This window comes from Berghia stephanieae, chromosome 10 (assembly GCF_034508935.2).
Source record: "Berghia stephanieae isolate SIO BIC M18660-M18661 chromosome 10, UCSD_Bste_1.3, whole genome shotgun sequence".
Lineage (NCBI taxonomy): Eukaryota > Metazoa > Mollusca > Gastropoda > Nudibranchia > Aeolidiidae > Berghia > Berghia stephanieae.
The window spans coordinates 22,354,657-22,368,466 of record NC_088369.1 but is presented as its reverse complement, the minus strand read 5'-3'; the positions used below and the strand labels follow the sequence as shown (position 1 = coordinate 22,368,466).

Sequence of the window (13,810 nt, the reverse complement as noted above, 5' to 3'; positions counted from 1 at the left end):
CCGCGACCAATGTCATGGTGCTGTCGGCTTCGGTAAGATGCTGCAAAATATGATGGTGATGATGGTGATGATGATGATGATGATGATGATGATGATGATGATGATGATGATGATGATGATGATAATAATAATAATCATCATCATAATCATAATCATAATCATAATAATAATAATAATAATAACAAGAAGAAGAAGAAGAAGAAGAAGAAGAAGAAGAAGAAGAAGAAAAATGATAATAGCACTGTTAACGACCAGGTACTCATTTTACACCTGAGTACGGTGAGAGAATGTGAGTGAAGAGCCTTTTCCAAGGACTCAACTATGCGCTCGTATTATTAATATGCAATTGTAAAATGGGGTGTCTCTTTTAGAAAATAACAGGATTATAATATAACTGTTATTGCCGGTTTTGCGCTGGAGAAATCAGGTTAAACTCCAGGTCCATGAGCCTAATGGGGGTCCCGATAGCTCAGTTGGTAGAGCATTCGCTTCAAACACAAAAGGGACGAAGATCTATCCCGGGTTCAGTTGAGATTTTTTCTGACTCCCCCCCCCCCCCCCCTTTGTCCACCCAGCAGTGAATGGGTAGCTGAGTCTGTTAGATTTGGCGGACAGTTCTTTGCGATAGACTAGCATCCTATCCAAAGGATAACAAGCAATTGATGTTGTCCGTTTCATGCTATAGAAATCGGGATAAACTCCGGCTCTATGGGCCAAAATGGCTCTGAAGGACTACCATAGGCCTAATATGGCTCTTAAGAATTAATTAGGTAAAATAATGACAATGTCACAAAGTTCATCACCTCCTAAATTTCATACTGGTTTTTATAACGTTTGATTCATGTGCTGGCAGCCGCTTTACTTCGACATAATACCATATGGAAGCGACGGGTAACATATTTGTTTAAAAATAAATAAATAAATAAAAAATAGAATAAAATTCCCTTTATTCATCCCATACACGAAATGTGTCTCTAGGGTCTATTCCAAGGAAGACTGGAATAACCCAGGCGTCAGCCTCAGTGCAGCGCCGCAAATTCTGCTAGGGCGAGGTGACTTGCTCAATGCCACACAGCGCAGCAGCAGGTGATCGAACTCGGTACCTTTCGGGTACGAAGCAAAGACCGTACAGCTGAGCCACGCTGCGCATGAATACAAATTGACAAATCCAACTTTAAAAAAAAAATTTGGGGTCAAATTGTCATTTTTTTTAAAAACGTCACAGACAATTTGAATGTCTCCATTCCAGGTGAAAGAGCTTCTAGTGGGAATGTTAGCATACGTCCCCAATTCGAGATACACAATCAACCGTGTCAGAAACAGGTCAGGCCGTAGTCAAAGTTTTAGGTTATGAGTTGATAGGTGAAAGAATATATAGGATTTTTTCATTTCTTTGTATATTTTTTATCGGTGGGGTGGAATAATCATAAATAAATAACCCTTTTTATAAATACAAAGAAATGAAAGAATCTTATATTATTATTTCACCCCTCCCGTTTGAAAACCCTTTTATGTCTTAGTAAAAAAACGTCATCGTTGAATAATGCTTTGAACGCGTTGAATAAAAATTTTATTCAACGATTGCCGGATATCTTTGCACAATTAATTTTATTGGTGTTAAATAATGTGTAAAAGACAGCTGATTGGCAATTATAAATCATCTTTTGGTGCGCATGAATACAAATCTAACGATTTTAGTTTCTGGGTCAAATTGTCATTCAAGCAGATGGAGAAAAATAAAACTTAAGGCAAATAGAATACAATTGGTTACGAACATAGAATAAAACGAATGAGAATACGTACGAAGCCTAAAAAGTGTCCACCAATGAAAGCATTCAGCGCCATTTTATTGTCGGCTGAGAATGTAGTCATTACCATTCATTCGGTCTCTATGTCAACATAACGACACAAGAAAAACAACAAACAATATCAAAATCCACAATAAAATGTTTCAGAACTGTTGCGTATATTTATGGCACAATGAAGCTGTCAAAAAATGAAGTTAGAGAATGTGTGTAATCATGTATAATAATAACCTGTAATGTGTTTTCCAACCACCACATCATCTACTACTACAACCACCACCACAATATCATCACTAACACTAATACTACAACCACCAGCCCCACATCATTATCACTACCACTACTACTACACCACCACCAGCACATCATCATCACTACCACTACTACTACAATCACCACAACCACAACGTCATCACTACCACTACTACTGCAACCACAACCACCATATCATCATCATTACCACTACTACCACAACCACCACCACCACTACTACTACAACCACCACCACATCATCACTACCTCAACTACTACAACCACCACCACAATAGCATCACTACCACTACTACCACAACCACCAGCACCACATCATTATCACTACCACTACTGCACCACCACCAGCACATAATCATCACTACCACTACTACTACAACCACCACAACCACATCGTCATCACGACCACTACTACTACAACCACCACCATATCATTACCATTACCACTACTACTACAACCACCACTACCACCATATCATTACCATTACCACTACTACTACAACCACCACAACCACATCGTCATCACTACCACTACTACTGCAACCACCACTACCACCATATCATCACCATTACAACTACTACTACAACCACCACAACCACATCATCATCACTACCACTACTACTACAACCACCACCACATCATCATCACTATCACTACTACTACAACTACAACCACCACCACATTATCATCACTACCACTACTACTACTGCAACCACCACCACCATATCATCATCATTGAAATATTTTTTTTTTAAATTGAGCTTTATATAGTGCAATATCTACTAAATGTGCTCAAAGCGCTTTACAAGGGGTCCCTGGTCAACATTTAACATGTAGGACGGGACATGACGCCTGTTAGGCGATATTACAATTTTTCGGAAAAAGACAACTCTGTTAACGGCCAGGTACTCATTTTACACCTGAGTACGGTGAGAGAATGTGAGTAAAGAGCCTTTTCCAAGGACTCAACTATGCGCCGAGCGCGAGGCTCGAACCCAGGACCTTCCGATCCGAAAGCGAGTGTCATACTACTAGACCACATAGCCGCATCATTACCACTACTACTACAAACACCACCACCACATCATCATCACGACCACTACTACTACAACCACCACCACCACCATATCATTACCATTACCACTACTACTACAACTACAACCACCACCACATCATCATCACTACCACTACTACTACAACTACAATCATCACCACCACCACATCATCATCACTATTACTACTACAATTACAACCACCACCAACACCACATCACCTCACTAACACCAGTACTATAATCACTACCATTAGGTTTTGGAGCTTTACTTCATTTGAAATAAGGAAACTTCGGAATAGTATTTGGCATTGTGTTTATATATCATAATATAATTCTAATCAGTTATCTATTTGATAGATACTTACAATATGTATGCCAAATACCACCCCGATTCCCCTTTCTTGTGTGCGGGAATTCCTCTTTCGGCATTGAAATTGAGTGTGAGAGAGTCATCACTACACACATAAACAACAGAAACAATTTAAAAACATGACTATGACACGCAACTCACACACGAGGCTATACTATTTATCCCTTTCTCTATATAGAACAGGACAAGACAAACAATAGCTTGACTCTCGCTACACTTCGCATTGATGTTTGTCGTCTCACGAGTTCAACTCTCGGTCGACCTGTCAATATTCCTTTTTGCCTCGGACGTAATCATTAATAGAATGTTGTGTGGTTTTGACCGTGAAGAAAACCTTAAGATGTCACATTTATATCATTTTAGAGAGATCGTTTTGAATAATTTTGAGTTAAACGAGCGAGCAGCAACTTGTTTTCATGAACGGCCGATCAGCGCTTGTTTACTATAGTAACGCGATTCCCAGCCAACGTCTCAATGGCGGATATTTTTCTCATCGAGGCCGCTGGTTGGTTAGCCAATAAGAGCACCGTACAGTTTCCATTGGGTAAATTCCTTGGTTACGAAATATCTAAGAATTTTATTTGGAGGTTGGGAGCGGGGGGGGGGGGGGGGGGGGGGGGCAATAAACGTATTATTTCATTCATTTCTTTGTATTTATTAAACTCGTTTTATTTTCATCGTGCAATATACATATTCGCAAGCTCGTAGTGTCATTGGGCACGATAACAATAACCCGTTTAATAAATACAAATAAATGAAAGAATCAACATCTCTTACAATAATCACGTTATGTTATCAAAATTTAATGATTTCGCAAAATCAACAACAAATTTTGATATAATTATAATGCTGCTTCTGCTGCTGCGGCTGATGATGATGATGATGACGATGATGATAATGATGATGATGATGATGATGATGATGATGATGATGATGATGATGATGATGATGATGATGGTAGTGATGATGATGATGATGATGGTAATGATGATGATGATGATGATGATGATGGTGATGATGATGATGATGATGATGATGATGATGATGATGATGATGATGATGATGATGATGGTCAGTGCCAGAAATGTTCAAAGAAAGTAACCAGATACGTGATATGAACCAGCATTCGAGTTGGTGCAAGTTCATATCAAAGCTACTTTCACATGCCAACGCCATTTGGCTCGCTTTCATAAAAGAAACAAACAAAACAAAACAAAAAAAAATTATAATTTAAAAAGAAATACAAAAAAAAATAAAAATAAAAATAAAAATATAAAAAAAAATTTAAAAAATAAATAAAAAATAAAAAAATTATATATATATATATATATATATATATATATATATATATATATATAATATATATATATATATAAATGTGGGCGTCCTTGAGATAATCAGTCGCATGGTGAATAGATTCAAACGGAGATATTGACAATTTTAGACAAGAGGTCAATTTTTATGGAAAATGAGTTCTCATAAAAAAATCATTAAATAAAACATTTAATGTTCTTACTTTTTCTTTCTTGATTTAGCGAGTGGTTCAACGAAGCCAACGACAAAGTCCAAATCGGCAACTTCTATCTGGTGAGACAACCAAGGAAGGTCACGGACGGTGCCAAAGAACGAGAACTGAAAGCAGAATACGACATCTGACTCCTTCTTCCTTCCGGTGTATGAATCTTAATTTACAATCTATGGATAATAACTTAAACTTGTCCCGCCACCCCCCCCCCCCCTTCTCCCCCTCTCCTGATTTTGTCATACCTTCAACGGCATTGACTTTTGCCTGTATAGATTTTGGACAAATTCGATTATATTTAGTTTTATGGCCATAATTTCTTTGAATAATAAAAAAAGTAAAGTACTCTAACAAGGGAAGTAACTGCAACAAGCCTGATAATACCCAAAAATGCTCCGAAATCGGTTGAGGCAAAGTCACCCCGAGAGGCAAAAATTACCCCCAGTTTTACGGCGGTATTTTTGACCATACAATCAACTCGACTGCGATCTTGTAACGTTAGATAAAAGGCAATTATAATATCCCTGGTCATTGTTTACACATAGTTGTTTTGGTTTTGTTTTTTTGTTGTTGTTTTTTTTTATTTTATTTTATTTTTTTAACCTAGAGTCAAATAAACCCAAAATCGTCCATATTATAAAATTTCAATTTAAAACAAATAGCACGAAATTTAATCAGTTCTGAATGAATGTAAATAATGTTGATGAAAGAATTACCCGTGTTGTCAAAACGCTGCTGTGAAATAGTAATTTAAAACCGACTTGAGCTGAGATCATCATAAACAGAGTAGGATATCTTTTAGAACAAGAACAGCAAAACTTCGTTAAGACAGTTGACAGTGTGAATAGACACAAAGTATACAGATAACCACGCCTCTCGGACAACCGTCATAATGTAAACAATGGCAGTGATTTGGGTAACATGGCGAAATACACAGGTTTTGCTATCAATGGTATGTGTCTAAGTAAAATATCCACTATTCTACCACTGGATCAATAGAACCAACACAGAAAACTACGTGTTAACTTAAACATGTCCATATCATTACCATGCATAATATTATGATCGAGAAAATCGTGTGATAACAAGCCACCCATCTGGCGGTATAAAAACAATAACAACGATCAGAGAGAGGTCCATTTCATTCACGTTATTGTTCATATAAACAACTAAATATGTTTGTCCTAGAAGATGTGAAGCTAAGGTGTGTCACAATTTCCACGATTTCATTGATTATTGGTTTCTTGTATTTTTCTTTGTGATTGTCCAGGCATTGTAGCATACACACCTTTTCAGACTTTTATCGTTCACCAGTGCCCGCCTCCCTAATTTGTTATTCTGCTCCTTAGTTTTGTCCAATAGGATTCAATAGTCGTACGGTCACTTCCTTCCTAATGACGTATGGTAACTTAGTAACACTGGCTCTAAACTATCGGAACAATGGCGGACGCCGTATGAAATATTTCTCCGGCGAGCTTAAAAGCGTATTCAGAGGAAAAAAAACCATCAATTTGATCATGTTTTGACTTTTACACATTCTGATCACAAGGCATATGAAAAGGGAATGAAAAGTTCTCGCCAGCATGAAGAATAAAAAGTAAAGATTTTCTTTGTTTAGAACCAAGATGGCCGCCGTTGCCGGGCGCGTGACATCAGACTACTGAATCCAATTGTGGATACTATGTATTATAAATCAAGGGGGGAAACTTTCGTGCTTGCAGTATATAAGTCTTCTGGATCATGATTCAAACAAGAGAGAAAACAAAACTCGTAAATGAGCTTCTTCGCCAAGCAGATAGAATGCGCTTAGCCAAGGAGTTCACAACATTGCCATCCGGAAGTATAACGGACCAACACACAAACTATGTGTAACCATGAACTTTTATAGTCTGGTTAATACAGTTTAGTGAGAACAACTCACAAACGCGGATGGCAAAAACAATAACAAAGGCCGGAGTGACGTCATCTGCATACTATCTATAGCCTGACACTGAAACCCAAAAAGACTGTCGTTATTTGGTTTTTGCATCGCCAAGTGAGTTGTCGTTAGTAGTGCTCAAGGAAACAAGCTATTTCATTGGTTGAACTATTGAATACAACTCACGATTTGTTTTCTTTTGTGGCCAAAGACAGGCATTTTGACGTCATTTTTTGGTCAGTGTTAGGCTTTAAGTTAACGATGGGTTGTCCTCATCATAGTGTCCATTCATAGCCATCGTTATGTTATAGCCTGACCTTGAAATCCAAAAAGATGGCAGTTTGACGTCATTATTTGGTCTTTGCACCGCCTTGTGAGTTGTCGTTAGTAGAGCTCATGGAAACAAGTTATTTCATTGGTTGAACTATTGAATACAACTCACGATTTGTTTTATTTTGTGGTAAAAGACTGGCATTTTGACGTCATATTTTGGTCAGTGTCAGGCTATAACTTTACGAAGGCCACGGTCCATTGCGTCTGACACAACTAGGGGACACTATCGGTGATTAATGGATTCACTTTAAAGAAGGAATGGAACTGACGTCACTTAGATCAACGTTGTTGTTTTTTTTGACAGCCATTTTAATGATTAGTACTCATTAAATTCAACCAATCAGACAATAAACGTTAAAGGTTACACAAAGTCTTTTTTGTGTGTAAATAGAAGGAAATTGACACCATTGTCATTGTTTTCAGCCAGCCATTTTTATGAGTAGTTCTCACTAAATTGTATCACTCAGACTGTAAATAGTATGCAGATGACGTCACTCAGGCCTTTGTTATTGTTTTTGCCATCCGCGTTTGTGAGTTGTTCTCACTAAACTGTATTAACCAGACTATAAAAGTTCATGGTTACACAGAGTTTGTGTGTTAGTCCGTTATACTTCCGGATGGCAATGTTGTGAACTCCTTGGCCAAGCGCATTCTATCTATAGATAGTATGCGCTTGGCTAAGAAGCTCATAACATTGCCATCCGGAAGTATAACGGACCAACTGTGTGTATCCATGAACGTTAATAGTCAGATTAATACAGTTCAGTGAGCATTACTCATAAACGCGGATGTCAAAAAACAATAACAAAGACCTGAGTGACGTCATAGTTTTGTTTATTGACACGGAATATCCGGTGACATTGTTATGAGTTTTTTTGGGGTTTTTTTTTTAAGTAAACGCATGGCATCAGTTGGTACATATATCCGGCAGGCGGATGTTGTGAGTATTTCACCCATACAACTAGCATCAATAAGCGTTTAAGGTTACACGTTAGTTTTGGAGATTGGTGTGTTTCATCTTGCGGGCAGATAGACGTGTGTATTTTAACGTGTATTTTAAAGGCATAGTACACATCAATATTAAACAATTATTGGTTGGTGCGTGATTCAGAAATAACACAATCATAAAACGTGCTCTGTATTATTATTGTATTTAATGTTTACAATAATAGTATAACTATTCAAACAGTGAGTTGAGTGCTATGTCCACGTTGCAATGTAACAGGATATATTGACAAGTCACAGGTTGTCGATCGTTTCCAACTTGTTATTAATCCCTTACCTGTCGTAATCCGGAAATACGCGTATTTAGAAATTTGGCCAGAAAACAGGTCCGTCAAATATCGATCCATTTAAATTATCCTCATCTTGGCAAAAACTCTCAAACCTGGGACTTAATGAAAAGAACTCGTGAGGTTCCAGGTTTGAGAGAGGTTTTTTTGCCAAGATGACGGTCGTTTGAATCGATCGATATTTGAAGGACGAGTTTTCTGGCCAAATTAGGTATGGAATTTATCTGAATCTGAATCTAATTCTGAATGTTACTCATTGAAGTTGACTCAATTCTGAGTATTTGTTTTGTATTCCAGGGCGGAGAGAGTTTTTAAATCGGGCAGCCATTGTTGGTGTTTAGACGGAGTAGTTTAATGAAGGGTGTCTAACTCTGTTTATGTTCACATATGAATTTATGCTGTAAATTGAATTTATAGCCATATTCGTTTTGGGTCAAAATATTTTAGCTCCTGGCAGTTCATGAAATGGCACTTTTTGTATACTTTCTTAAGCCTATCAGTCTCAATCGAATTTCATATTTTACATTTAAAATTTAGTTCTCTGCGACTTGAACTGGGTGGGGTTCCCGACCTCCCATAGTGGGCAGGGGGGGGGGGGGGTACTTGCTGTATTTTCTATCTCCCTGTATCTGTTTTCCAATAGATTTCTGTTTTTGACTTGGAATGAAATTGCTTAGTTTTGTACTGGCCCTGATCGGAGTCCTTAACTGAGAGGGAAACAGTCAAATGTCTAGTTATAGTTTTGTGAGATGACATTTGTTTCCTTGTAAATCATCTCTCTGTTATGTACTGTTATTTTTTATTTTTAACATGTGATTTGTAAACATTTAAGTGTATTCCTCTTAGCGGGATCTTTTGCTGGTGTCTAAGTGAGACTTTTAGGTGATCTCAAACTAAGTACACTGATAGAGAGAGAGAGAGAGAGAGAGAGAAAGAGAGAGAGAGAGAGAAAGAGAGAGAGAGAGAGAGAGAGAGAGAGAGAGAGAGAGAGAGAGAGAGAGAGAGTTTGGACTTTAGAGGATTGTATAAATCGAGAGAAGTGAATGAAAATAAAGATATTTACTCAGGTGCATTATATTGTGGCTATATTACCTGAACTATTGATAATAATTAATCAACGTTTACCAACAATTAATAACTTTTAAGATTATAAACCCAATTCTTTATTTTCCCTTTATATATAACTTTTTTGCAGACATTAAACGCTATATTTCAACTGTTTTGTTTCACTCCTTTAAATTGGATTATGCCGGGTCTTACAACCAGTACTCATTACTCCCCCCCCCCCCCCCCCCCCCCCCCCCCCTCCCGTTTTGCTTGTTACAATCCAATCGAATATACTGTTGTAAATTGATATGCATCTTCATAAGATAATATTGTTTTTTATTACAATTTGTGCATATTTTATATTTAAATATCTTGTACCATTTGTCTTTCATCGTGAAATCGTTTCTATATGAGGATATAATACATGTTTCTATTTAAGGATAATATATATTGAACGCAAATGATACCAAATCGATACGTAAAACAACTGTTGCGATTCCCATGCATTCGTATGTATCATTACCGTTTACACACTCGATCACAGTTGGTACACGATATGGATATCGAATGATCAGAATAGTAAATGTTACATAAATGACTAGATAGATAGATAGATAGATGGATAGATATGGCTATGATAATATAATAGTGGCAAAATAAGAACATAAACTAGTAGGTTTCGGGATCAAACCTTTATCCAGCCGACAGGAAAAACTAACGGGAGCAATAACACAGTACCTAAATCTTGAGAAATGAGTGGGTTTTGCTAACAGATTCACAAAAATACAAATTATGATTGTATTACTGCTTAAATTGCATTTCACGTCAACTGTAGAAGTTTACACAACGAAAACGCATCATTATGATATCCACGCTCGAGTTGGAATAATATATGAATTTGCATTTAGTTAGGTTAAAATTATTTTTTTCGTAAGGGTCTCCATGGAAACGATCCAAATATGTCGTGGAAAAGTTATAATGAGATAACATTATACGATTCTTACACTCTTGATTTTTGGAATTCCGGACGTGTTTCCTATCGCTGCACGAGCTTGCGAGTATGGCATTGGGAACAAAGTCCGAATTCCAAAACGCAAGAGTGTAAGAAATGTTTTATTCTACCCCTCACTCGATTCCGATTTCGTCATCTCTGAGTAAAAGACATTTTCAAAAATATTTCAATGATAATTCTTTTGTCAAAAAATCTAATTTTAGTGAAATTTGACGTCACAAATTATTACGCGTTACTTTTTTAGGGAAAGAGATAAAATAAAATGTGTTTTGGGACTTTAGGGTGAACTTGTAATTCTTTAAATCTATTCCTCTATTTTTAACAAATTCCTTTTTTTTTTCTTTATTCAATCCTTTACGGTGCCATTTACTCCATTCATTTATCTGTTTTTTATTAACTTTGAGCTATCATATTATTATGTTTTCTTTAAAAAAAACAAAAAACAACTTCTAATAAAGATTGATTGACTTGCGATTCTTTACAATTTGAGTCGTTGTTGTATTTGATTTGTTTTAGAGGCAGGGATTATTTATGCAAATGTTCTTGTCTTGTCTTGCCTTTTATGTCGCAACTCCGTGCATCGAATATACTCGCGACTGTCAGCGTAGCCATCGTTAACTTATACATAGAACGAAGTTGACGTAACTCAGGTCTTTGTTATTGTTTTTTTTTTTTGCCATCCGCGTTTATGAGTACTTCTCACTAAACTGTATTAACCTGACTATAAACGATCGTGGTTACACATAGTTTTGTGTGTTGGTCCCTTATACTTCCGGATGGCAATGTTGTGAGCTTCTTAGCCAAACGCATTCTATCTTTAGCCTGACTGACAAAATAATGACCTCAAAATACAAGTCTTTGGCCACAAAAGAAAACAAACCTTGAGTTGTATTCAATAGTTCAACCAATGGAATCCCTTGTTTCCTTGAGTTCTACTAACGACAGCTCACTAGACTCTGCGCAAACGTAAAAATAATGACGTCAAACTATAAGTCCTAGAGGGTTCTGGTGTCAGGCAAAAGATAGAATGATGTTGGCGTCAATCTGGTCTTTGTTATTGTTTTTTGCCATCCACGTTTATGAGTAATTCTCACTAAACTGTATTAACAAGACTATATAAAAGTTCATGGTTACACAGAGTTTTGTTTGTTGGCCCGTTATACTTCCGGATGGCAATGTAGTGAACTTCTTAGCCAAGCGCATACTATCTATAAGATAACGATGGCTGCGCTGTGAGTATGGTGAGAACAAATGGACCTGAGATGGGCATTAACTCGTGACTACGGGGCCTGGTATGGGTGCTGTTCAGTGAATGAGTGTAAAGGAAGAGAGAAAAAAAGCTGTTGAGAATGTAAGATAAAGATCTGGGGGCGAAAAGTGGGGATGAAACAGTGCCAACAGAGCTAGAAAGAAAAATATACAAGAATTTATTTTATAAACATGCCAAAAAATTATTTTTTTAAATCAAGTCTTCCTCGTCATTGTCTCATACACACTCTTTCAAATCGTTATCTTACATTTACATCCGTGCATGCTCCCCTATTGTCACCATGAATGTAACTTGACCTTTTATATCGCGCAATATCCACTAAGAAAGAATGACTCAACTATAAAGTATTGGACTGGAACCCTCAGGGCAGAAGATCAAGGGGAAGGCCACGAGGAACATGGAGAATAATTAAAGAAGCTGATATACAGAGAAGTGGTAAGACCTGGAATTGGAATGAGATAAAAAAAGTTAGCTCGGGATAGAGAAGGATGGAAACTGTTTGTCTGTGGCTTATACCCTGACCCAGGGTGAAAAAGGCAATGATGATGATGAATAACCACTAAACGTGCTCAAAGCGCTTTACAAAAGGTCCCTGACCAATAGCAACACGTAACATATTATAGAACTATATTATACCTGTTAGATTACAAAAAAAAAAAAAATTCAGACAGAGTCGACGCTGTAATGGTCAGTACTCATTTTACACCTGAGTATGGTGAGAGAATGTGGGTAAAGGGCCTTTTCCAAGGACTCAACTATGCGCCGAGCGAAGTTCGAACCCAGGACCTTCCGATCTAAAAGCGAATGTCATACCACAAGACCACATAGCCACACAAGGGTGTGAGGGAATGTGTGGTTAAGTGGAAAGATCTGGAAGGGTAAGTACAAAAGGACGTTAATATTTACATTATTCCATACAAAAAGTCCAAGATTATTGAAAATGTCAACCGGAAACGCCTTTAATGAAGATTTCAGTGGGTATGTTTCATCGCTAGAATCAAGAAAGCGCGCCAGGCCTTTGCAATATTATTGAGACCAATATGGAAAGCGTCCAGCATATCCACAAACACCAAGCTTAAAATATTTAACACTAATGTTAAAGATGTCCTGCTCATTGGGTCGGAGACTTGGCGAACAACCTTGACCACATCAGCCAAGATACCAACTTTTGCCAATCGCTGTCTACGACAAATCCTCAGGTTAAAATGGTCTGACAAAGTGCCATATGCTGACCTTTGGACAAGAACAAACCAAGAACATTAATGGATGTCCAGGTCAAACGCAGAAAGTGGCGATGGGTTGGCCATGCCCTGCGGAAAGAGCCCTGTAATATAACCAAGCAGGCTCTCGAATGGAACCAACAGGGCAAGAGGAAACGGGGTCGTCCAAAACAGACTTGGAGGAGAAGCCTTCACCAAGATTTGTGCGTCTCCAATCTTACCTGGAGTGAGGCAAAGGTATGTGCCAAGGACAGAAGAAGATGGAAGAGTGCTGTTGAGGTCCTATGCTCCGCCATGAGCCAAGAAGCATAAGTCAAGTAAGTCATGTTTGAATGAAAATCTCGAATTAAACCACAAGAAATGTGATTTTTTAAGAGGTCAGAATGTAGGCAATAATATTCTAATAAAATACAACAATTTGGATTTATAATCATAATGATAGTCTGTCTAACATCTTGACAGAAAACCCACAAACAACTAGGACTAGGAGCAGGATTTTTTTTTATCTTCTTCTTCTTCTTCAAGTTCCACGCCTGTCCCAGACCTTGGAGCGGAGCCATCGTTTACTCATCGCATGACACTGAGACCCATGGTTTGACGTCATTTTTAGGTTTGTGGGCCGCCTGGTGAGTTGTCTTTAGTAGTGGTCAAGGAAACAAGTGATTCCATTGGTTGAACTGTTGAATACAACTCACG

At 37.6% G+C, this 13,810-nt stretch overlaps 1 protein-coding gene across 4 annotated transcripts in view; it reads left to right on the top strand.

The window, feature by feature from the left end:
- Positions 1–11,102, top strand: part of LOC144980828 (testis-specific serine/threonine-protein kinase 4-like) — a 34,346-nt gene extending 23,244 nt beyond the window's left edge. For 3 of the 4 annotated variants that reach the window (XM_078928665.1, XM_078928666.1, XM_078928668.1), the window contains 2 exons: positions 1–32; positions 5,036–11,102. The exon at positions 1–32 is cut by the window's left edge and continues 154 nt beyond it. In XM_078928665.1, coding sequence (XP_078784791.1) covers positions 1–32; positions 5,036–5,338 — 335 coding nt within the window. In that variant the 3' untranslated portion in view covers positions 5,339–11,102. Of the gene's footprint in view, positions 33–1,249; positions 1,324–5,035 lie in introns of all 4 variants that reach the window. The other variant, XM_078928667.1, reaches the window with a different exon arrangement.
- The last annotated feature ends 2,708 nt before the right edge of the window (positions 11,103–13,810 follow it).